Source organism: Branchiostoma floridae, chromosome 12 (genome assembly GCF_000003815.2).
Source record: "Branchiostoma floridae strain S238N-H82 chromosome 12, Bfl_VNyyK, whole genome shotgun sequence".
NCBI classification, from domain to species: Eukaryota; Metazoa; Chordata; class Leptocardii; order Amphioxiformes; family Branchiostomatidae; genus Branchiostoma; species Branchiostoma floridae.
This window is the reverse complement of record NC_049990.1, coordinates 1,273,725-1,299,738: the sequence shown is the minus strand read 5'-3', so window position 1 is coordinate 1,299,738 and position 26,014 is coordinate 1,273,725. Positions and strand designations below refer to the sequence as shown.

The following is a 26,014-nucleotide window of genomic DNA, read 5'->3' as shown; positions in this document are numbered from 1 at the left end:
GTGTTTTTCTTTGGCAGGGGCAAAGTTGCGGAAATATGGCGGCCACGCAGACCACGTGACCAACGTGCGCTTCAGCTGCGACGGGAGCCGTGTGGTTTCCATCGGAGGGGCGGACAGTACGGTCTTCCAGTGGAAACTACTGCCGGATATACCGGAGTACGATAACGGAGAGGACATCAGCGTTACAGGTGCGTTATTACTGCGTTACAGGTGAGTTATCATTGCGTTACAGGTGAGTTATCACTGCGTTATAAGTGAGTTATCACGGTCTTCCAGTGGAAACTACTGCCGGATATACCGGAGTACGATAACGGGGAGGATATCAGCGTTACAGGTGAGTTATCATTGCGTTACAAGTGAGCTACCACTGCGTTACAAATGCGTATTACGGTCTTCCAGTGGAAACTTTTGCCGGAAATTCCGGGGTACGAAAACGGGGAGGATATCAGCGTTACAGGTGAGTTATCACTGCGTTACAAGTGAGCTACCACTGCGTTACAAATGCGTTATTACGGTCTTCCAGTGGAAACTTTTGCCTGACATTCCGGGGTACGAAAACGGGGAGGATATCAGCGTTACAGGTGAGTTATCACTGCGTTACAAGTGAGCTACCACTGCGTTACAAATGCGTTATTACGGTCTTCCAGTGGAAACTTTTGCCGGAAATTCCGGGGTACGAAAACGGGGAGGATATCAGCGTTACAGGTGAGTTATCACTGCGTTACAAGTGAGCTACCACTGTGTTACAAATGCGTTATTACGGTCTTCCAGTGGAAACTTTTGCCGGACATTCCGGGGTACGAAAACGGAGAGGATATCAGCATTACAGATGAGTTATCACTGCGTTACAGGTGAGTAATCAGTGCGTTACAGGTGAGTTATCACGGTCTTCCAGTTGAAACCTCTGCCAAACATACTGGAGTATGGTAGCAGGGAGGATTTCAACGTTACAGGTGAGCTATCGATATCACTGCGTTACAGGTGGATTATCACTTCGTTACAAGTGAGTTATCATTGCATTCCAAGTGAGTTATCATTGCGATATGAGTGAGCTATCACTATCTTTAAGTGAAAACTTTTACCGGAAAAATTAGGCTATAAAAGTAGCATTTATATTCTGTGTCAAAACTCCTAATTTTGGGAACAGAAAATCCATGTGATTCGGTATGACGTTAAACATAACAAAGTAGTACTTACAATGCCAATGGGACACTTTTAACCCACACACTGTTATGAACTCTGAAACTTTATTTCTACTTCCCAGACTACGTCTCCTCAGACGAGGAGGAGGAAGACTCTGATGTGTCGGACGCGGATCTCGACAGCGACGTGGAACAGGAAGCGGAAGTGACGTACGACAGGCACGTCTCCAAGGATGACGTCAAGAAAAGGAAGAAGAGCTTCAAGTACATGACGTCAGGAGTGGAGAGGAACAAGCCGCCGGACGAGAGCCTGCAGCTCAAGTTTGTGCACGGGTAAGACAAGTTAATTTATCCTTCCATCTGATCTTCAACACGGCTGATTGTATTTTCGGGTCAATGTGTTGTTTGTGAGTGTTTTAGGACAAAAACAAACAAACAAACGCAAGAAGCTAAGAATGGATCGCCAAGGCAATTGTTATGTTGCCAGACCTTAAGAGTAAAGTTAGATTATATCTCACGTAGCGTAGCACCAGTAGTGGCTTTCTTTTTTTCATATGCAGTTGATAAGCATTTACGCGGCGTTGCAAATACTATTTAATAGGTAATCTGCATTACACGCGTAACGGCGAGATGGCTGACAGCTGTCCATGATACAAGCGTTCAAGAAAAGGATGCATGGAACTATATTTTCGGGCAAGTACCTCACGCTGGACTTTAGGAACAACCTATACTACACGCATACTGGCGAGGTTAATATGGTTGAAGTACAGGCACGTATAATACAGGTTTACAGGCTTTGCTAGTACAGCCAGGACTTCATGTAATCTTTGCTTTTCACACAGGTACCGCGCACAGGACTGCAGAAACAACCTGCACTACACGCGTTCGGGCGAGGTGGTGTACCACGTGGCTGCGGTGGGGATAGTGTACGAGCGGGACTCGCACAGCCAGCGGTTTTACCTGCAGCACACGGACGACATCCTCTGTCTCTCCAAACATCCTACTGACGATATCTTCGCTACTGGGCAGGTACACACGAAGACTTATTTTAGTTATACCATGTATTCATATGATTATCATCAATGACGAAGTTTAACTCACCAAATCGTTCACTGGTTGTTATAAGGAAAACAGACGCGATGTACAATGTTTCCATCATGACCTATAGCTATTTTATCGTATTCAAGCAGAGGTTAGGCTCCGGCTGTTTTTTAACGTATTTTCATCGTTTTTATCGGGCTTTCTATTTTGCATTGTATCTTGTATAAAACGGTGGATTTCAATTAGAAAGCCCGTTAAAAACGCAAAAAAAACCAGCAGGAGCCTAACCTCTTCCTGGAGAGTATATTTATCGTACTCTTTAGCGCCTTTCCATCTCATAGACAAGAGGCGGGGCGATCATTACATGTTCCTAGCTAAGGTGCAGGTGTCCTGAATGGTTGGTTATTGTATCCTGGTGAAGGCTGGCAAGGGAGAGACGAACCTGGAGGCAACTCTCTGTCTTCATGTCTACCTTGTCCCCCCAACGACCTGGAGGTCAAGGGACTAGGTAGGTAGGTAGGTGGAAGGCTGTAACATAGACAAACGGGAGTATCATGAGACGTGTATGTCGTGCTGGAATGCAAATTGATTATCATGTTACGTGATTTTTCCCTCCACCACCTTTTGCCATAACCAGGTCGGGAAGGACCCAGCCATCCATGTCTGGGAGTCTGAAAACATGGAGAACCTGGCTGTACTTCAGGGGCAACACGCTAGGGGCGTCTGTGAGCTGGACTTCACAGGTAGCACAAGGAACCAGCCGCTTTACTTGTCCTTTAACCTTATTTCAAACATGAATCAAAATACTTAAATGTTGTTGTTAGAGGCAATGGCATTACATATACAAGTAGTATCTAGAATTGAGACTTTGATACAAAAATTGACTTGCGATGTTCAATAATTGAGGAAATGTTGACACTTAATTGATATTCTTTGATATTGTACTTCAACTCATTGTTGGTTTGGTCGTTGTAAACATTTATGAACATTGTGCATCGAACTAGACGAATCGATATCTCCAAATCTAATTGATGCACATTATCTGCCTCACAGCGGCCGGTACCAGACTAGCCAGTGTAGGACTAGACGATGACCATTCCATCGTCATCTGGGACTGGAAAACCGCCACACCACTGGCAACGACCAAGTAAGCAACTGTATTCTTATTGTTTACTGCAGTGAAATTGCCAGTTGAAATTCCAGGCGAATTTAGCAATCACATGACTGAGATTTCAAATTCATTTTCCTGAATATAAAGCAGCCTTATTGAACATATCAAAATGATATACATTGTATATGACTCTTTATGAGGGTACTGAGTCACTCGTCATTGTTCATAAAGATGCTAAAACCCATACTTCATTATACATGTAATTTTAATAACATCAGCAACATTCCAGAGTACCATTTTTCCCTTTAACCTCTGCCCTTTGCCCCGCAGAGGTCACAAAGACAAGATATTCGGGGTGCAGTGGAACCCGTACGACAGCGCGCGGTTCGTCACAATAGGCATCAAACATATCAAGTTCTGGACTTTGTCAGGTCGGTCCACTGGGACAATTACTTTTCGTATTTTCAAGAATTTCAAACTTATGTCAGTGATGCCAGTGATGTCCAGTAAGAGCCCATTTCCAGGCACTTTGTCATGTTAATGTTAGCAGCAGCGACGAACGCACACACACACACACAAGCACACATATATATATATATATATATGCACATTGACACACACAGACACGGACGCGAACACACACACGCACATACGTGTACACACACACACACACACACACACACACGCGCGCGCACACACACACAGCCACAAAATATCCCAGGTGGCTTTACAGGGGCATCGATGCAATGACAATAAAACTATCTCCTAGTAAAGATAATTTAATGCTGATTACCTGAATGTTTCTTCCACCCTCCCCACAGGAAACAGTTTCACCTCTAGACGCGGGATTTTCGGCTCGGCAGGTGAGATAAACACCATGGTGAACGTGGCGCACGGCAGCACACCTGAGGACGTCTACACAGGTGCTCCGAGCGGCCAGGTGTACGTCTGGCGCGGCAACAACCTGGCCAGGACGGTGCAGGCGCACAGCGGGCCGTGCTTCTCCGTCAAGGTCGACGGACACGTAGGTTCTTCTGCCATTTTGGAATCTGGCGCCATGTTTGAAGTCGCGGTGCTCGATGGGGAATTGTGTTTTTTTAGTCAAACGCTAGATGGCGTGAATGAAAACTACAGCGCGCTTTCGTGCTGGTGGGATCTTTGGTTAGAGATGAAATTCATATGAATTTAAGTTTTCCAAAGGGAACGGAAAACTTTCTTCTTCTTGCAAACAGACAAAAAATGTCATTGACTACAAAGTTATTATATATTATGTTGTTTCTTTTTCCCCATTTTAGGCCTCGATCATTGAGTGACCAAAACTAGAGTTTTGTGACCAATTATTTTTATGATCGGAATTTGATGCAAAAGCTACGTATGGTTTAAAAGACAACAAGACTATGTAAAAGTAAAACAATTTACTTATCTATGACATGACATGTGTTGACCTATCGGTCAATTCAATGGTCGCTCAGAGTTCTTGCAAGGATCACTTGACTTTTACTGGCGTTTTAATAATCTATAATTAGTATGACGCTACACAGAAAGCTGAAGAGTATATCATAACAATTATTACATTGAACCATTCTTTCCCCGTTCCCCGTTCAGGACATCCTAACCGCCGGTAAGGACGGCGTGGTGTGCGTGTGGACCGAGGACTTCGGCAAGTGCGTGAAGCGGTTCACCATCAACCGGCACTTTCTGCAGGCCGGGCGGGCGGCACTGCTGGAGGACAAGCCACCCGTGCGCACGGTGTGCCCGGGGGAGGGGGCCGTCCTGGTCGGCACCAAGAACGGGGAGGTGCTGGAACTGGACAGGGCAACGGGCAAGTTCGCCATACTCGCACAGGTACGTACATGAGTACATGCACGTACGCACAGAGACAGACAGACAGACACACACACGGTGTGTCCGGGGGAGGGGACCGTGCTGGTCGGCACCAAGAACAGGGAGGTGCTGGAACTAGACAGGGCGACGGGCAAGTTCGCCATACTCGCACAGGTACACATAGAAGTACACAAAGACAGACAGTCAGATGCAGACTAAACAGACATACACACATGTATACGCACACACACTAGTACCGTTTTTTTTTCTTTTCTAACCAACTTCTAATTATAATCAATAAAAAAAAATTATCATAAATCAAGGTAAAATTTATACGTCATGAAATACGTTCTCCATTTCTCAGGGCCACATGGGTAAGCACAGAGAGAATGAGCTATGGGGCCTTGCCGCTCACCCCTCGGAAAATATTGAATGAATGAATGACCTTTATTGTACATTTGTGCTCAAACAAGCTAAGTACAGGTCGTAGCGCTAGTAATAAGGTACAATTTTGACAAAAAGGTATCTTATCATCTCTACATATGCTATTACATTCTAGTATGTACAAGTTCAACTTCTTCTAATATTACCAATGTATGTGTAATCAAATGTACATCATCAACTCATTTTCTACTTCAAAGGGCCACATGGGCAAGCACAGGGAGAATGAGCTATGGGGCCTTGCCTCCCACCCCACCAAACACATCATGGCCACGGTGAGCGATGATAAGACGCTGCGGCTGTGGGACGTGGCCGAGAACGTCATGCTAGCGGCGCGCCGCCTCGAGGTGGGCGGGAGGTGTGCCGACTTCTCCCCGGACGGCAAGCTGCTAGCGGTCGGACAGAATAACGGTGGGCCTTCCCGCTCTCTCTTTGCTGATTCTTCTTCAAATTTGAACTTCAAACAATGCGATCCTTTAAAAAATACAATTCGCGTTCAAACCTGCAGAAAAGAATGTATCACTAAATTTCAAGTCATTGTTATGACCGCCTTCATAAAGAGTGACCCATCACTTCGGGAACCTTCAGACACGTGACTCCAGTGTCGGGTCGTTTATATCGTCCTCCTCTACATATGCCAGATATTATAATGATTCATGCCATTGCTTGGTTGTATTAAGGGTAAATGCTTTAAAACCCATTATTTGTCTAATGTTTTCCATGCTTAGCTTGTGAACAAAAGATCACGTCAAGTTATTTGTCTTGTAATATTCTTTAGGAAGCTTCTTCGTTCTTAACCTGGAGTCTTGGCCTTGGGAGATCAAGATCAAGTTTCACCACCGGAAAGAGAAAATTTCGGACGTCCGGTTTTCTCCAGGTAAATCGTCACGCCTTCTACTAATGTTACAGCACGTCCGTAATGAAGGAAACAAACACGTCTCTCGCTTAAAGTCGGGGAGAAAGTGTTATTTTTTCATCTACGATTTAGGGCGTAGACAAAGACTTTAGTTTGCTGCATGTCCCACGCCTAACAGCTTATTTCAACAGTGCCTCAGATTCAAATAAGAACGAACTAAAAAGAAAATACTATAGATAGACTTTAACACGAACAAAATGTAGTAACAGGTAGTTCTGTGCGTCTAAATGGAATCCTGAAGGAGCTTTCAAGTTTCGTTCTAAGATTTTCTTTTCTTTTCTCTACCCACCTCAGGTGGTAAGTAACACAGGATGAAATAAGAATCAACTGAAGCGGCTGGAACATAGGCTTTCAAATGAGAACAAAATTAAGAAGTGTATATGGTAAGGTGTGTCTGATTTGAATCTTGAAGGAGCTTCAAAGGTTTCTTTCTAAGATGTCTTTTCTCCCCCCACCTCAGACGGGAAGTACCTTGCTGTCGCCTCTCACGAGAACCACGTGGACGTGTACAACATGGAGAAGGGCAAACGGGTGGGGATCTGTAAGGGCGCTTCTAGCTACATCACTCACGTAGACTGGGAGGGCACAGGTGAGTAATAAACAAACAAACAAATAAACAAACAAATAAACAAGAGTGTGATAATCTGTAACGACGCGTCAAGCTACATCACACACATAGACTGGGAGGGCACAGGTGAGTAATAAACAAACAAATAAACAAACAAACAAATAAACAACCGTGTGATAATCTGTAAAGACGCGTCAATCTACCACAATAAACAACACACATACACTGGGAGAGCACATGTGAGTAATAAACAAACAAACAAATAAACAAAGAAAAGAACAAGCGTGTCGGGATCTGCAAAGGTGCGTCTAGCTACATCACTGCACAGGTTTGTAAACAAACAAACAAACAAACAAACAAACAAGCAAACAAATGTACTAGGCTCTGTAAGGGTGGGTCTAGTTACATCAATCACGTAGACTGGGAGGTTACAGGTTTGTAAACAAACAAACAAACATGTACTGGGATCTGTTAGGGCACTTCCAGCTACATCACTCACATCGACTGGGAGGGCACAGGTGGGTAAACAAACAATCTACTGGAGTATGTATGGGGGTTCCAGTTACGTCACAGGTACAGGTGTTGAAACGAACATACAATGCAGTACTACTCAAATGCAACTGAATTCCTTTTCAACTTATCCGTGCAGTTGTTTGTCTGATAAGTAACTTTTGTATTGAGGATGTTGTTACCAGAATGCCAAATGTTCATTGCCGAAAACAAATTTAATGCAAATGTTAATACGCTGAGCAGGGGATGCAAACAAAGTACTTAGATATGTAAATATATACGCGTCATATTGACAGATAGGGTTACAGGCAAGTAAAGAAAGTATCGGCAGACTATTTGGAACGAACAATGGAAGTTTTAGGTCTACTAGAATGTACCTCAAGGCAAAGCTTTTATATAAAAAGTTTCTATTTCTTAATTTCTTGTCCCTTCATACACATCTCAGGACGCGTGCTGCAGGTAAACTCAGGTGCGCGGGAGCGGCTGTTCTTTGAAGTGCCGCGGTGTAAACACCTGCCCATGCGCGAGCCGGACAAGACGCTGCAGTGGTACACCTGGACCAGTGTGCTGGGTGAGTAGTATGGAAGGATCAGCAGGAGTAGAGTATTCAGGTGGTACTTAATGGTACAGGGTACACGTTACCTTAGACCGTAGGCTAACCATCGAAACGCCAGGACGCAAAAATTACTTTTACGTACAAAAAAACCGTAGAATTCCTTTTTCTTTATCTATGAACGGTAGAAAAAAATTAAAATATTATTTTTGTTATCCCAGGTCCTCTTTCCAGTGGGGTGTGGCCTGCCGGATGTGACGTCACGGACGTCAACGCCGTTTCCGCCTCCCACGACTGGAGCCTGCTGGCCGCTGCAGACGACTTCGGCTTCGTCAAGCTCTTCAGGTTCCCCTGCGATGTACGTTATTCGGAGTTGTCATTATTCTGTATTCTGACTTTATTTGGTTATATTTGGCCCATTTATTGTACAAATAGACTTAACCCCCAAAGTAGCAAGAGAAGTAGCCATTAACAGAGGAAAAGGACGAATGAGAGCCATGAGATACCGAAGTTGCTTGAAATCAGCAGTATGCTGACCTTATGATATCTGCACCAGAAAGCATCTATAAAGCTTTATCTTAAATCAAAAAAAGCTGTATCCTTAGAAATGTCTGAAAATGCCAGTATGCTCACCTTTTCTGTAGTTTTGTTAAAGTTTTCATCGTTACTTTTTGCTTCGACATCCAGCACCTTAGAGCTTCCTAAAAAATAAAAAACCTCACAAAAATTCTCTTCCACAGGGCGACTACGCCAAGTTTAAGAAGTACCTAGGCCACAGCAGTCACGTGACGAACGTGCGGTGGTGCCATGACGACACGAGGCTGGTGACTACAGGCGGGATGGACACGTCAATCATGGTGTGGGTGCGCCGCCGCAGTGCACCACGGGACGACGGCGCATGCGAGAGCGACGACTCCGATACAGATGACGATGGGGAAGGTGATGACGTATTTACCACGTGGTCAATCTTAGCCAATCTCGTCGTGATTGCTATCGTGTTATCGAAGAACAAGATTCCACGGGATTGCTTCCATGCGATGTACAATCTAAAAGTTTTCAGAACAAAGTTAAACAAATTTGTGTTTGTTTATTTCAGACGAGGATGAAGAAGAAGACGATGAGGATAACGTTGAAGACGAGGTGGAAAGTAAGTTTTTTTTAAATCAAAGATTTTTTTGTACGGCTATTTAATGATGGGGTTTTCCTTGATGAAGGTTTACTTGAATGTAAAATGAAGAATCCCACATCACCACTCAACAACTGCATAATATATGTAATTTATTGCAGATTGAACATTATTAGATACCATACTGTGCAAATAAGGTCCAAATTTGCATAATGAATGCCAAAGTGGCATAATTCATATCTAAGTGGTAATTTGTGGTAATTTCAAATTTGTGACATTAATAAATTATTTCAATCTGAACATGCATACATTATATAAACGTGTTATATACATTATATAAAATTAGTTTGAACAATTAATAAAAACTGCCCGTTTTATCCCCCAGAATCTCGCGCGCTATTCGCCATGGCTGACGTGGACAGTGACGGCACCGTGACGTCATCCGAGCTGGCCAAGGCGCTAAGGAAGCTGGGATTCCGCCCGACCGAGGCCGACATCCGGGACATCCTGGCGGCGGCTGATGACGAGGACACGGAGGGAACCAATGGCGACAGCGGAGTGGATCCGGGTGGGTTTGTTTTGTTGTCTATTTATCTTGTGTAAACAAAAACAAATCATTCGTATTTACTTATAATTCAAAATCAATAAAATCTAAAAAGAATTTTACCGATACAAAATAAGGAGCACTCATTGATGTCCATGATAATAACCTCGTTCACACTTCCAAGTACGCATGCGTGTCGAGAGATCTTCTTCGACAGATATTGAGGGTAAAATGTTAAAGGTGAAGACCCCTAAGACATAAACAAATCCCGTCTGGATATTATTCCTCAAATTCACGACGAGTGCAGTTTACAAGTTAAGGAACTTCACCTTTGACATGTTACCCACAATTCCTGTTACCGCGAATGTGTACACAGAAGTGAGAGCAAGGTTATTATCTAGCCCTCTTTAGTAGTAATGACCCACCCGTTTTCAGCATGTGACCAAATAAGTTATAACGCCTTGACGCTTGAGCGGAAGGTTTCGTTGTTCAGTCTGTTTAAAAGTACAGCGTTCTAGATCAAGTCTTTAATACAGTATGTTTTTCTCTTCTTCCCAGGTGAAAGCGACTCCTTGGACTTTGCCAGGTTTCATCAGGCGCTTACCTCCTACAGGGACAGGTGGGAGAGGTGAACTGGGACCGTCGCGTAGCGCCCTCTGCTGGAAGATAGTGGAAGTGCGCATAGAGTTTTAGAGGAACGCCCATAGTCAGGAGTACTATCTTGTAGAATGCATTTCCTTTAAAGAGCAGCTTTCAAGCATTTTTAAAAGAAATGTCTAATTGATGGCAATTTTGTGTACTACTCTATATGTTTTCAACCAGTAACAGGTCGTTGTGGAAAACATTTTGATATAATTGGCAAATAAACGATACTGCATTGCGTTTTTATAAGTAATGTCCGTCTTGTAACAAAGGGAGATTCTAATCTTAACTATGAGTTGTTCGTGATATATGCAGTATTTGTAATTATAAGACAGCAATCATTTTCGGTAGAAAGTTTATATTATGTGATTTCTAAGGTGACTGAAGTTAAAGGTAATCCTTGTAAATCATTGTACAGATCCTTCGTTACTTTGTGCCAAACTGTGAGTAGATTTTCTATTTTTGAAGACATTGATAGATCATCGTTCAATATCAAGACGCCTTATATGCATAAGATACAAAAGCTTCTATCTATAAGAGTTGGTACTTTTAAACGTACTAAAAGAGGTACTAGGTATATTATAGGCAGACCAGTTGGCATTTGAGAAAGCCAATCTTGTTTTTGTATAGCAAAACGTTAATGTAGTCATCTCTCTTTATCATCCCTCACTATCTTTAGTAACACCTTATAGAGTTATTTCCTGCTTCACAATGCTTGATGTTATGAAACGTTACGGAATGTGTTACGCACAAATGAGATTATCTCAAATGTGTATTTGAAATGTTCTGATCTTAAATGTGGGATACTCTCTTATAATATCTGTGGCAGCTCAATGTATTGATATCTTCTACATAAAATGTTTATCTTATGCATGTCAAACATTTATGACAAAAGTGTATAAGTGGCACAAAATGAACAAAACCTTGTTGTATCAAGGTGAAAAATGACTGTCAATAAAGAAAATGTGGAAACATCGAAACTATCGTGCTCTTTAATTAAAACTCTGCGGTCTCAGAAAGTGCATACATGTACATGATTGTTCATTTGCAAACCATATCGCTCTACATATACATTTAGATTCTTCTTCAATTCAACTTTTTAGCATATTACACATACATTTGCTTCCAATGGAGAAGGAGGGTCCAGCATGCTTCCCGTGTTGGCATCTGTTGATGTCCTCGACGGACCGACACATACATTGAACATCTTGCCATTCACACCAATCATAATAAACTTTGGGGTAAAATGTCCCATTATGTAGCTTTTTCAAAGGGCATAGGGGCTGTGGGATAATGTTGTCCACGGTGTCTTTGTTACAGTACTGGAAGGCAAATCCAAACCCTTTCCCTCCACCACGTTTTACTTCCCCAACTGAAGCTAGGTAGCAACTTCTGCACATGAGTGGAGTGAAGAAAGCCATGCAAATTGCCTTCCCAAAAGGCTAACCATGGGCGGCAGGTACCTCTGGGTTTGGGGCAAAACACCCTTACCATTATGACCTAACCAATGCTAAAGGTACAAGCAACATAAAATATTTGTTTTACAATAGGCACAGGAAGACTGGAAGACAATCATCATTTAGCAATAAGCAAGACTTCATACAAAGGTCATAAGTTGCCATCTTTCTCATTGACATCTAAAACAACTGGAATGATTTTGAATAGTTACACATTTCATAGCTACACACTAATATTTGAATAGCTACACATATTTCCTGACAATGTGTGCATGCTAATTGGCACTAGTTTTGGAGTAACGTTATTGGCAAGACTTTCCCTCTTACTGGTAGATTATTTACATCATTTTCAGCCTGTTTTCTGTACAGTACATCCAGCTGTATTTTTACATTCTGCAGTAGAATATAGTGCAGTGACTAGTATAAAGTACAGGAAGCTTTTCATCATCTGTACAAGGGAGTCATGGAGAACTTCTGTACCTATGCTATTAGCAATTATCAATGATGAGGATGAACAACATGCTTAATTTTCTACACATGGAATTTGAACTAGAAAGTTAGAAGTAGCCAAAATGCTTAAAGCATAAGGTTAAGGAAGCAAATTATTCTAAAACTGTGTTGGAATTTGACAGGGACAATGATTTTCTCACTTTACACTTACATCCATGCATGCATCACATTACATATGCATTCTCTTCTTTATTACAAGCTTTATTTCTAACTCTTATATAAGTTTTATATCTATCTAGATACAGACGTTTTATTTACATCATCAGAGAGTGATGAATATCAAGACAGTTCATAGAAGCTTTTCAGTCACCAGACACAGAAGGATCTAAGTCTAAGAAAGTAATTGCTGGCTATCTGGGTACCAATACAAGATTTTGGGTCCGCACACTTCACATGATCCAACATCTTAGACTCTCTTGGGTTTGAGTGAGTTGAGTAGTGGTTGGTCCCCGCTGGTGTCGGTAAAGTCGACACTGGTCGCCTCATAGATGGCCTGGACGGACGGGCGGGGCTGGTGGATGCTGCTGGTGTCAACATAGTCCTGGACACGACGAGACCTGCAGGCAGTGGGAGAGACTGGGTTAGAACAAGCACATAATAATCCTTGGGATCAGACTTGCAGTACCAATTGCAACAGCTAGGTGTCTCTCCTGTATTGCTGGAGGATGATGCTGATCTCCACACTCTCCTGAACACAACGAGGCCTGAGTGTAGAGGAACAGGAAGTTTTAGAACAACTTGCAGTACCAATTACAACAGCTAGATGTCTCTAATACATTGCTGGTGGATGCTGCTGGTCTCAACATAGTCCTGAACCCTTTGAGACCTGTATGCGTGGGAGAGACGAACTTAGAACAACCTGTAGTACCAATAGCAACAGCTAGGTGTCTCTCCTATATAACTGGTGGATGCTGCTGGTGTCAACATAGTCCTGAACCCTTCGAGACCTGTAGGCAGAGGGACAGACTGGGTAAGAGCATGCAGTACCAATTGCAACAGCAAGGTGTCTCTCTTATATAACTGGTGGATGCTGCTGGTGTCAACGTAGTCCTTGACCCTTCGAGACCTGCAGGCAGTGGGAGAGACTGGGTTAGAACATGCAGTACCAATTGGAACAGCTAGATGTCTCTCCTATACAGCTTGTTGATGCTGCTGGTCTCAACATAGTCCTGAACCCTTCGAGACCTGCAGGCAGTGGGAGAGACTAGATTAGAACGTGTAGTACCAATTACAACAGCTAGATGTCTCTCCTATATAACTGGTGGATGCTGCTGGTGTCAACATAGTCCTGGACACGACGAGACCTGTATGCAGAGGGACAGACTAGATTAGAACAACCTGCAACAGCTAGGTGTCTCTCCTATATAACTAGGTGTCTCTCTTATGTAACTGGTGGATGCTGCTGCTGTCAACATAGTCCTGGACCCTTCGAGACCTGCAGGCAGAGGAATAGACTTGGTTAGAACATGCAGTACCAAGAAGTCTAAGATGCAGTATTATCGGCAACATCTACATGTAGGTGTCTCTAATGATATAGTAGTACTGTCGAGACCTACAGGCAGATAATAGGCTACATGTAGATTTAATTTTAGAACAAGCACACAAAAAAGCCTTGGCATCCGAATTGTAGTACCAGTTGCAACAGCAAGGTGTCCCTGCTATAAAGCTGTTTGATGATGCTGGTTTCATAATCCTGAACCCATTGAGAATTGGGTATATATATATATATATATAGTACTCACACTCTAGTGCTTACACATAGTACTGACAGTCTACATTTCAACAACCTTATCAAGAAAATGCTGCCCCAGAATCTAACTTGCAGTACCAACAGTAGTAGCTAGGTGTCTCTGCTATGGAAAAGGTTGATGTCTCTCCCAGGGTTTTAGAAGATTAGCCAGTATGAGGGGATTTTTTTTTTATAATGAATATTATTAACATATTAAAAAGAATGCTACCCACCTTCGTACTGGAGTGCCTGACCTACTGCCGTTGTCCTCAATTGACACCTTCCTTGACCTTTGACCGTCATCTGGCAGCGAGTCAAACTCGTCGTAACCTCTGAACCAGTGATGGGCGCGGCACACGCCGTACATCACCACGGCGATGACGGCAACGAAGGCGGTTGCTAGGATACCGGTGACGGTGTACAGGATGCGCATGTGCTCATGGAAGACTGGCGAGTGGTAGAAGCCTGTGTCACCTTCAGCCTCTAGTGCCTTCTCTGTGGGGGGAACAGTAAAATGCGAGCAAAAAGATAAACAGGTTTGACATACTGAAAATCTACTAATTATTGATAAAACAAGTAGCTTTTGAAGCTAAAGATTGGACTGGAAGTATACTTCTAGAAAAACATTTGGAAAAGTGGAGGCCAAATATGTTTGCCAAAAAAAGGACAAGACCAGTAAATTTCTTAACCCAATCTTCATTAAAATCAACTATAATTACTAAAGAAAAGACAATTTGCATTAATCTATGAGCTTCTTTACTCTCGAATAGAAGGTTCATTTGGCTTGTATACAAATGATATGTGCCCACAGCAAAACCAAGCAAAGTCTTTCAATAATGTCCCGTTCCTGTTATGACCAACCTGTGCAGTCCTTGCCTATGTAACCCTGCATACACACACAGATGTACTCAGAACCATGAGGCTGGCATGTCCCACCATTTACACAGGGCTGGGTCTGACAGGGGTTCACCTGAACTTCACACTGGGAGCCTGGAAGGAACATGGTAAGATGTTACTGTGATTTTAAGACATGTCCCAAACCATGAGGTTCGCATGCCCCACCGTTTGTGCATGGCTGTATCTGACAGGGATTCATTTGGACTTCACACTGGGAACCTGGAAGGAACACGGTAAGCCATTACTGTACATGCGTAAGATATGTCCAGAGCAAAGACATTGGCACATCCAAATGTTTGTACCGGGCTGAGTCTCCCTTAGACCTGTAGTTGGACCTCACACTAAGAACCTGGAGGGGACATGTTAAGACATTACTTCTTGAGTCTTAGATGTCTTATCGGAAGTCTTGGAAGTCTATATGATTCTTGAGATATGGGTCCATACTCTGACATGTCTGATGATACTCATCAAAAATGCTCACAGTCCTTTTTCAAAAAGAATAGGAGACATACATAGTGAAGATACAAGTAACATCCCTCTTTTTGTTTCAAGTTGAAGATAAAAGTTTTTCAGTCAGCTGATAAAGTTTAAGATATGTTTCCATTTTCTACATTATACTACTTGCATAAACATAACTGGTATAATATGATAATATTAGGATTGTCAGGAATGTATTCATTTTATATGTTTTGTATGCTTTCCAAGGCCCTACTGCTAAACAGTTTCACTGAGATGGGCAAAAGGAAATAAAATAAGAGTGTGTCAACAAATCATAAGAATCTAACCTGTGAATCCAGGAGCACATACACAGTGCACAGTGTTCCCCTGGTCTATGCAGGCGGTGGCATTCTTACAGGGGTTAGAGGCACACAGGTCAACCTTGACCTCACACCTCTCGCCCCTGTACCCCTCCCCACACTCGCAGGTGAAGCGGTTCAGCTGGTCTACACACGCCCCGTTGTTGAGGCAGGGGTTGGATAGACATTCGTCGTACTCATGTTCACAGTGGTGCCCGTTAAAACCTGCATGGGGATATGTGTATAAATGATCATATGTACTACATAAGTGTAACTGTAGGTTTAGTCAGTCCACACATGCTCCATTGTTGAGGCAGGGGTCGGAGAGACATTCATCGTACTCGTGTTCACAGTGGTGCCCGTTAAAACCTGCATGGAGATACATATATATAATTGTATGACAGTCACTGGTGATTATATAAACTAAATGTGGCATAACTGCAGGTTTAGCTGGTCTACACAAGCCCTGTTGTTTAGGTAGGGTTCTGATAGACATTAATCATACTCATGTTCACAGTGGTGCCCGTTAAAACCTGCATGGACATACATATATATGATTGTATGACAGTCACTGGTGATTATATAAACTAAATGTGGCATAACTGCAGGTTCAGCTGGTCAACACAAGCCCCGTTGTTTAGGCAGGGTTCTGAGAGATGATTCATTGTACTCATGTTCACAGTGGTGCCCGTTAAAACCTGCATGAAGATTACAGATGGTGATATCTTATATCTATAAATCACTACAGAAACTATTTTTGAACCAATCATTCAAGCTAACATCTTCTGACACATCCACTACAAAATTGCAAACAACAAGCTACAAAATCCATATGTTTGCAGTGGTGGCCGTTAAATCCTGCATAGACGTGTCGTACATGTCAACCTGCAGCACCAACAGTAACTGCTAGGTGTCTTTCCTACCTGGCACACAGTAGCACTGGTAGCCGTTGACCCTGTCCACACAGACTCCGTGGCGGCACGGGCTGGACGCGCACTCATCAGCATTTATCTCGCAGTTCTGCCCGCTAACGCCAGGGGGACACTCGCACTGGTAGTGAGTCGTGTTACTATGGCATATACCCTGGTGCTGACACGGCCGACTGTCACATGGGTCAAGGGTCAACTGGCAGAGGTCACCGGTGAAACCTGGGAAATAAGGACAGAGTCAATTCTGATACTATATATGATGAAGGTTTTAGGTATTGAGATCAAATACAAATTCAAAGCAACAAAACTTATCCAGCTTTATTATAACCTTTGTATTGTGCAATTTTGATATATTCTCTAATCACCATATGGACATCTAAATGAAGTGCATAATTCAAAACATTTGCTATGAAAACAAGCCAATTGTAGATGACAGACTTCACCCCCTTACTCATGCTGCTTTTCTTTCAACACTTACAGTCCCCCAGAAAAAAAAGGAGATGAACAAATTTATTGATGCTGCAATGGGAATCATTCACAAAAACACAAACACAGATGTAAACATACAGTCAGTAATAAAAGCCTATACTTAGATAAATTGAAAATCCTACCCACCAGTGAGGCAGACACACTGAGGTCCATACTCCACACTGAGGCACTGGGCTCCGTTCTGACAGGGGGACTCAGCACAGTAGTCTATCTTATCTGAACAGCTGGTTCCCGTATAACCTGGGGAAAACATTATTAAGGTTGGTTTTATTTCTCATTAAAAAGTTATATATATTTTAGAAACTTACGTCTCTCCCAATTACAGGATGAATTTATTAAGTTCTCTTTTTGATGATGAAGCACCAACAACTGTTATTAACTTTTTGAGCATGCAGTACTAATGGTAACTGCTAGGTGGATGATGATGCACCAAGTAAGATTTGCCGTGCCAACTGTCACATATATCTATGATCCTATTTAATGCACAATTAACTGTCATGTGTCTCTCCATCAAGACGTAAACTTTTCAAACCTGCAGCACCAACAGTAACTGCCAGGTGTCTCTCCTACCTGGTGGACAGATACATGTGAAGTTGCCATCTCCCAGCTCATCCTCAATGTCCAAACATGTGGCACCGTTTTCACACGGGTTGCCATGGCAACCATCCATCTCCTCACAGTACTGCCCCATGTACCCCTCACAGCACTCACAGTAGAAACTTCCCTGGAAAATCAGCAACAACATTTTGTAAGAATTTAAAGTGATTTTCACATCAGATTGATCTCATAAAGCAATTCAGACCAAGATTCTTTGTTTTTGAAATTTTTACATCTTTAACTGTAATGAATGAATTAACAACAGGCAATTAAGAGAAGTGCCACAAAGCACATCACACCAGAAAGGCTGTTCAGAAATTGAAGCTGAAATCTTTGTTAAAAGAAGAGTTGGTCAAACCAATGCTGAATCAATGACTTTCAACAAACGTCTGAAACTGTATTAACTATAGTCCTGTAGGAGCAATGACTCAAATGATGACTCAAACTGGTCTCCGATCAAAGTGGGCTTAAAAGACAAATTGGTCTCCCATCTGTGTTCTGAAGGACAGTGGTCTCCCACCTGTGTTCTCCTGGACAGGCAGTGTCCCCGGTTGCTGCACCGGTCGCTGCCCGGTTGCTGGTCTGGTCTGCACAGGTTCGGCTTCACCGTGATGTTTATCCTCAGCCCAAAGTCACAGCGGAACAACGGGCTGTCCGTATTCACTGGGAAAGTATTGAAAACAATTTTCAAAAAAGAATAACTTACAGTTGCTTCAGGAATAGTTTCAGTTGTTTATTTACTTAAAATCTTTGAAAGCTTTTTCCACTGCTTGCTTTATTCCAAGACATTGGAGTCTTGACTAAAAAGTAAAGATCGTTACTTGATAATGGCAGTTAGCCTTGCAAGATAGTTAAGGATATATCCTGGGTTGTGTGACATGTAGCCATTTCTGTTTCTTTGTTGAATGCCATGTACTGTACATACATTTTGACTACCTATCAAAGAGTATTATCATCATGAACAATATGCATGTCTCTTGCTTTTCAGCACTTACTAATAGGCAGATACAATGCAGGTTGCTTTTGTATTTAGTTTATGATAAACATAATTGTGATTTTAGCTGAAACAATTCAAGGTAAAATTCCCACATGTAACCATACCTATGAAATAGTTACTGCCCAAGGTTAGAAACTTAGGATCCAGCTGAAATGGAACTGCTGTGGGGCTGTCTGTGGTTGGCCTGCCCTGTGCTATACTGCACCTCTCAAACCCCTCCCGGGAGACCTTGTATGGCTGGATAGCAAACTGGACCTCCTGACTGTCTGGCTGGAATCTGAGGGTGGACAAAAACACAACACGGAAAAGTTGGGAACACAAGGACATTTAAGGTCTTGATTGGATTGATCTGATCTTTTTATTTGCATAAATAACATCACTAAAAACAATAAATATACAGAAAAAACAAACATACAAAGTGGTCTTATTTCCTTGGGATCCAAAAAATAAAAAAAGGAAGCTTTTTCAAACAACAAAAGAGTTTACCATCATTTTGAGCTTCAACATAGACATCACATATGTTAGCCACTGGCTTCCATTCTAAGACTTTAAGACTAAGACTTTCTACACATCTGTTGCCATGGTAACAAAGTAGCTCATACCTGACCCTGACGCCCTCCTGAATCTCCAGTGGTCTCTGTTGCACCTGTAGAACACCATCACCTGCGGCACCTGTCACTCCGAAACACGTCTCGTAGGTGTTACACGTCTCCTGGGGGCAGAGAGAAGTTTCGGGTCTACACTATTGTTCTTGGATCACAAAGATAAATTGGAAAGATGAATAAACAGGGTTTGAGGAGAAAATTCTGGTACACACAGGTTCAGAGGGTAGATGAAATGTAGTTCTAGTTATGATTTTTGCTTCACCCTAGGCCTGTATCAATTTTTTGTCTGAAAATTCATTGTTGTGGCCTAAGAATAAACTGCAAAATGTGTCCTGATAACATGTCAGACATGATTTTCATCTGATACCAAAATTGTTGGAAAATAAATTCTTTAATTCAGCCTTTGTTTCATGTCTCCTGCCTTCTTCTTTGAAATTCCCCAATAGCATGATTTTGATCTTGAACTTTAACATTACATATCATGCTTTACTATTGATAGAGTTCCCCACTCACTTTGTATTCTACAGGAGTACAGATCAAATCAAGGTGTGAAAAATTCAATCTTCCCTCGAGCTATTTCAGATTACCATCAAATACACAGGAGGCCGGTTGTATCAGGTAACCTTAAATCACACCTGAAGCTACAGGTGTACTGGGGAAAGGTGTGACAGGTCACTTAATGTGATATTGACTGATATTGTCAGGTGCCTGGGATACGCACCCGGAGGGGTGACAGGTCATTCAATGTGACATTACCAGCCGCTGTCATCATGGCTGTGTTATATAACCTTGAATGTTCAGGTTTCATGGATAGTTTTGGATGAATACAGTTGGGAAGAAAGATTCGGGTTTGCACACCAAAGACACCTGCAACATTATATTGAATTTTGTATTCTTACAAGGCATGATGTCATATATACATATTATGTTCTGAAATACTTCTACGTGCATATTTCTGATCAGTAATAATAATTGCAATATCGTCACGAACATTGACTGCAATTTGGAATAATACCTCTCTCCAAATAGCATATAAACCCTAAACATCTGCACAATCTTTCAAACATCACATGTACTACTAGTAAGATAATTAATCAGTTCTAGATTTCAACAGATATCATTCTCCCACGCTTTGAAACTGTTTACTTACAGATGTTTCTTAATGTAATGTACAAAATTCTGATCTCAGCAAGGCAATTAGTTTTAGCTAAGCAGATTCTGATGATATGGTGGCAATGTTTACTGCCTCCAATTGCTCTACTCTACAAAGAAAAATGTCTATAATTATGGTTGTTCTATTGTCTCTGAAAGTTTCAGGCTGCTATTTGAAACCCTCAGACTGTAATTCCTCCTTAATATGATTTACAGTAACACAAATACCGATCAATGTCTCCCCAAGGCCAACATGAAACCAGAGAAACCCCGTTGATACCCAGCGGTATCTGTACTGTCATGTTGGGTTTACATGATGTATTGTGGACCACAGACTTCAAACGAAAAATCAAAGCTTGCAGTCCGTATTGTTTTCGATTTCTGGGGTGGGATGGATGAATCTATTTGAGTCAACCTTTGTTCAATTCTGAGCCACAAATTATTCATTTGTTGATTCTATCGGACTTGGCTTTAGATGGAGTGTATGGAAGGCCATTCAAGGTTATTGAAACAAATGATGGTTCCAATATAAATGATCTGCATATCTACTAATGAAATGATACTGACAGTATGGAAGAGCCATTGGCTCAAATATGTTCAATGTTGTACATGTATGTACAAATATGTGCCAAAAAGCAGTTACTCAAGCTACTCCAGGATATGATCTTGGAATCGGTCAGATGTTTCAACTTGCACCCACTAGTTTTCATCAGTGACACTGAAGTGATCTGGAAGAAACAGGTCTTTTATACCCTAACTATGTATGACTTTTAGATGTCCAGTAGGAAACGTTGTAGACGAATTTGGATTCAAAAAACAAAAGGATGTTACCTGGATGTCTAACCTTCATCGATGTACAAAATGGTCCGTCATTATTATAGCCCATAGATCTAAGAGCCAATGATTACCTTTTGATTGATCGTATTGATCAGAGCTTAATTAGAGTACTGTAAACTGGTTGTCCCATCGGTTTTGGCGACCCAAAACTGTCGTCTCTAGTGAACCATGCTGCTCCTCATACCAAGGAAGTTCTTACAGATGTCTCAAGAGTCCCATCAAGAAATCTTAAGCCACTTCTTGGAGTCCACCATGCTCCATCAAGATACTAATGAGCAGCAAAGTATTGAATATGATCATAGGACAGCTGCTGAGAAAGCCAATCCATTTTCTATCTTCCATCTTTTTCATCAGTAAAGTAAGAATCACCTTCAGTTCAATTGTTTTAGGAATGACAGTGTGTTTTTTGTTATACTTCAAGACTAAATTAATATACAGAGAAAGTAATTTTTTTGTGTCCTATGTTTCTCTCTCTTTATTAAAGTTGCATGTACCAGGAACCATCCTTGTTTGTTTTATGTCTATTACGCCACTTTTTTCCTTAGCTAATAAATATACTTCCTAATACTTCCAAAGCAAAAATCCCCTTAGCTTATGTCTTCAGAATAAATCTAATACTTAGTATCTTTCATTACGTCTCATGCAGTGAAGATGATGTCAGACTTCTATAAGGAAAGTCATTTCCTGTGCCCCCCATAATTTTACTATTTTCACCACAGTCCCACGTACCAAGCACCATCTCCAATTTTTTACTCCTGACCCCAATGTGTCCATTCTTGTGTCCATCATACTCAGTCATATCCAGAAACCCTTCTGTAGAATCCTCCAGAGTGCTGCTAACAATAACATCAGACATGGTCCTTTCCAGCTTTCATCATTGCAGTCATTTGCAGTAATGGAACAATACATCTCTTTATAGAAAACTTCTGTTTGACAGATTTGAGTTTTCTACTGGAGACTCCTATCACTTCTTTGTCAGCCAGAAAGCTATCTAGCACATCCAGATCTTTCAGACGATCAGTAAAAGTCCTGCTGCAATTAAGTAAGAGTGCCCAAAATAAAACTTAACCTTCGTTTTATAATTTTTGACATGCAAATATAACATTCTCACAAAAGCTTTAAAAACCCCCACAGTATTATTGGTATTAAATCCTGGATATCCACCAGAATTGGATCGTATTCAAATTTCAATTTCATGACTTGAATTACTTGACTTATGTCAGGTTCTACCCAAACCACCGTGGCCTTAAGAAGCTTGTCACATCTTATCAATATATCTCCATGCAATATCTATGATTATTGATGACAGTTATCAGAAGCATTGCTGTACCAAATTAGACCAGAAATATTAAAGAAGCAATGAAGTCACATTGGCCTAGATCTATATTGTCTTCCCGATACGTCTTAAGAGATTACTGGTTTTAAGTCAGCCGTCCCCCGGGCGCAGACCCAGTCACCTTGTGACCTTTATTAGTAACACTTCCTTAGAGGTCATCTGGAGGTCATGACCTTCCCTCAGAGGGGAGAATATTGCCACATGACTTGGGGTGTAATATGAGCGAGCTGATGGTGATTTTGATTCCAATCAGTTTCAAATTACAGTGGATGTGGATGTTGTAATTTGACATCCATTCAACAGGTGGGTATGGTCATATGATATCATTGCTTTTGATGGAAATCCCAACTGAAACCTCCATAGGAAATAAACTAGAGACTAAAGACTGGGAAAAGAGACATTTCTTTTCCAAAATAGAGTGAAAGTTTGTAGTCAATTCAGACCTATAGCTAGCACCTGATGCAAAATGTAACCAGCATATAAATCAAATCAGAATGTACAGCACTTACTTTGATTTCCCTTTAAAGATTACCACATAGATGTGACATATCACTAACCTGTCTTGTATCCTGATATAGTACTAAGTGCACTTCTGCCTTCAAGGCTTCTCTACTAATGTCTCACAACATTATATCATCTGTCTTATATTGTAAATTGTTGATTACCCCTATATATGGGGATAGGTTTCCAAAGGAATGAATGTTGGTTGACCTTAACCAAGAAGGACCCATGGTTCAAACACAAGAATTTCATTCTAAATTTGATCAATCGTTTTGTCAATCTTACTCATTTTTCAAATGTAAATTTGATCAATTATAAGGGCAAATGTAATCTTCTTACACCACACTCAATCTGTTATCAAGGCTGACATATAGGAAATGGCAAACAATTGCAGCTGCAAGTACATAATCAAGCCGCGCGATGATCGATGTTTTCTGGTTCTGTACCCATCCCATTTCATTCTATATAGCCTTAACAATAAGTGAGTTAGTCACATCCTATTTACATTATAGAATCTCAAATGTCAATAACATCACAGGGTTATTAATTGAACATCTATCTCCATTATTCAGGCAATTTTTCATATATAGACAGACAATTAATTCCACTACCCCTGGTAGTTTCTATTGATCTCCGATTACGGGAGAGAAGAGATTGTATGAAGCTGCTTTTAATCCCCACAGCAGGGCTCTAGCCAGCGTCCGTTTTTCTGTCAATTGACGGAAATTTGGTGCGTGTGACGGAAAAATTTTAAAACCAATCCGTCAACTTTGACGGACAAAAATCTGATAAAAGCTCCTTGGTGGAAGCTACAGGCTGCTTGGGGATGCCGTCCACGGTCGTAAAAGCCACACACTGTTTGTTTTGCTATTGTTATGATTATTGATAATGTGTGTCGGTGCCCTTTTGCATACGATAATCTCATTAACCCTCATCCGACCGTTACATTTTTACGACGAATCTGACCGTATGGGGTCATTTTTGACCCCATTTTGTTTTGCTCGTAGACATATTTCTGCTGGCTTATTTTGTCACTTCTATGTATTTACTGTTTCACTAACCTATGAAAAATATTTTGACAAGTTTTGGTGTCAGTAGTTATTACTCATTATCATAATTTATGCAGAAAATGAGGAAAACCCACATTTGCTCTGAAAATCTACCATACTAAACTTACTTAAACAATGTTTTGTTTTATCAATTTCTAAACAATAATTGTGGTGATGCAATAATGCTGATAGCATAATAATGTTATTTAACAAGAAAAAATACAATATTTGTGAAAAGTAACGAATTTATTACTTAATTATGCACCATATTCCGCCATCTAAACACATACATACAATAACTCTTGTCTATTTTCCCGCAAAGATCTTTCTTGTAGGTTCCTTCTGCACATTCTGTCCATATATTGTTTTTTAATTAATTAGAAACATTTTCACTTTCATTAGCATAGGTAATTAGTGCGTATTATCATAATTTATGCAGAATGTCGAAAAACTGTGTTTTACACTAAAATACTAAATTTCTTTCAAAATATTTGATGTTTACTCATCTAAGCAACTATAACCTGTTGCTGCAATAGCAATAATGAGGAATGCCTTTTATTTTATTGAAATATCTTGATATTTATGTAATTAATGATTCATAATTGGCTGGGGTCATTTTTGACCCCACCGAACAAGACACAAACTTTCAAGTATAGCTTATACAATAATGGGCAAAACTCGGTGAAAAATTGGTAGATGTTGTAAGACATGTATACAAACAAATTCATGGAAGGAATTATTTCTCTGATGAAAAATGTTGCTGTGGCAGATTAAAATATACGCCTGGGGTCAAAAATGACCCCATACGGTCGGATGAGGGTTACAACCCGTTTTTTAAGGTCTCAGTTCAGTCTCTCTAACTCCTGGAATAGTGTTTTCGCGACAATGGGAATTGGCTGACGGAAAAAAAATGTCAAGCTGGCTAGAGCCCTGCCCCACAGTCTAGCTGATACAACAATTCACAAAGAACAGGGATGAAATACATTACTGTGACCTTTGAGACATGGCATAATGACGGCACTTGAGATCCCAGATATCTGTGTCTTAGGTTATGCATGATAGCAATTACTCAAATTACAAATTTGTAATCACTAATCCAGTTGCTCGAGTAATTGTTACATATATGTTCCGCCTGGATTCTAACCTTAAGAGATGCATTTTTCAAGTTTTCAAGTAAAAACTTTTAGTAAGGACAACAAAAATGAACCAATATTATATATCAATCGATGCCGCCTATCTGTAACGCTAGTCTACCTTTATTTGTGGGGTAACCTATATCCGTTGTTTGACAAAACAGTGTATTTAGGCACATCATGCCGACGGGTGGTAGTTTTAAACTGCAATGTATTGAAAATATTGAAATTTTAAAGCAACGTCCGTCAACATGATATCCCCAAATACCCTGTTTTTAAAAGCAACGGATATAGGTTACCCAACGGCCAAAGTTATTCCTTGGCCTGATCAATCCTCTATTAGTATTACATCATTGCCAACTGAACAAGTTAGTCCCGAAAATAATTTCATCAGGTTGGTAGAATATAGGATATATGAGAATTCTTTTGCACAACCAAAATTTGACTTACTTGCTGACGTTTCGATGTCTGTCAGACATCTTCCTCAGAGCTTCTAACTGGAGTTCTGCTTCTCGCCGCTATATGTAGCCGATGTAGTGGCGCTTTTGCGGCGAGAAGACACTATCCCAAACGTGCTCAGG

The 26,014-nt window shown here is 41.2% G+C and overlaps 4 protein-coding genes across 4 annotated transcripts in view; 2 read left to right on the top strand and 2 right to left on the bottom strand.

Annotated features, from left to right (window-relative positions):
* Positions 1-9,398, top strand: part of LOC118427922 (echinoderm microtubule-associated protein-like 6) — a 45,906-nt gene extending 36,508 nt beyond the window's left edge. The window contains exons 16-33 of the mRNA XM_035837888.1: positions 18-188; positions 260-334; positions 1,265-1,475; positions 1,985-2,171; positions 2,821-2,926; positions 3,237-3,330; positions 3,625-3,725; positions 4,116-4,318; positions 4,900-5,139; positions 5,483-5,545; positions 5,760-5,970; positions 6,338-6,436; positions 6,936-7,064; positions 7,999-8,124; positions 8,328-8,464; positions 8,847-9,045; positions 9,203-9,253; positions 9,394-9,398. Coding sequence (XP_035693781.1) covers positions 18-188; positions 260-334; positions 1,265-1,475; positions 1,985-2,171; positions 2,821-2,926; positions 3,237-3,330; positions 3,625-3,725; positions 4,116-4,318; positions 4,900-5,139; positions 5,483-5,545; positions 5,760-5,970; positions 6,338-6,436; positions 6,936-7,064; positions 7,999-8,124; positions 8,328-8,464; positions 8,847-9,045; positions 9,203-9,253; positions 9,394-9,398 — 2,408 coding nt within the window. The remainder of the gene's footprint in view (positions 1-17; positions 189-259; positions 335-1,264; positions 1,476-1,984; positions 2,172-2,820; positions 2,927-3,236; positions 3,331-3,624; positions 3,726-4,115; positions 4,319-4,899; positions 5,140-5,482; positions 5,546-5,759; positions 5,971-6,337; positions 6,437-6,935; positions 7,065-7,998; positions 8,125-8,327; positions 8,465-8,846; positions 9,046-9,202; positions 9,254-9,393) is intronic.
* A 225-nt stretch (positions 9,399-9,623) lies between these two features.
* Positions 9,624-11,398, top strand: LOC118427849 (calmodulin-like). Its single transcript, XM_035837823.1, has 2 exons — positions 9,624-9,800; positions 10,335-11,398. The coding sequence occupies exons 1-2, from the start codon at positions 9,638-9,640 to the stop codon at positions 10,406-10,408; spliced, it is 237 nt and encodes a 78-aa protein (XP_035693716.1). The 5' UTR covers positions 9,624-9,637; the 3' UTR covers positions 10,409-11,398.
* Positions 11,393-16,009, bottom strand: LOC118427921 (delta-like protein C). The gene is made up of 5 exons (XM_035837887.1): positions 16,006-16,009; positions 15,797-15,955; positions 14,976-15,104; positions 14,348-14,609; positions 11,393-12,942 (listed from the first exon to the last, which is right to left on the bottom strand). Exons 1-5 carry the CDS (start codon positions 16,007-16,009, stop codon positions 12,792-12,794), a joined length of 705 nt encoding a protein of 234 aa, XP_035693780.1. The 3' UTR covers positions 11,393-12,791.
* Positions 16,010-16,094: 85 nt separating this feature from the next.
* Positions 16,095-26,014, bottom strand: part of LOC118427919 (delta and Notch-like epidermal growth factor-related receptor) — a 17,429-nt gene continuing 7,509 nt past the window's right edge. The window contains exons 3-10 of the mRNA XM_035837885.1: positions 19,423-19,532; positions 18,925-19,097; positions 18,344-18,486; positions 17,759-17,950; positions 17,535-17,538; positions 17,353-17,466; positions 16,732-16,956; positions 16,095-16,177 (exon numbers count right to left, since the gene is read on the bottom strand). Coding sequence (XP_035693778.1) covers positions 16,095-16,177; positions 16,732-16,956; positions 17,353-17,466; positions 17,535-17,538; positions 17,759-17,950; positions 18,344-18,486; positions 18,925-19,097; positions 19,423-19,532 — 1,044 coding nt within the window. The remainder of the gene's footprint in view (positions 16,178-16,731; positions 16,957-17,352; positions 17,467-17,534; positions 17,539-17,758; positions 17,951-18,343; positions 18,487-18,924; positions 19,098-19,422; positions 19,533-26,014) is intronic.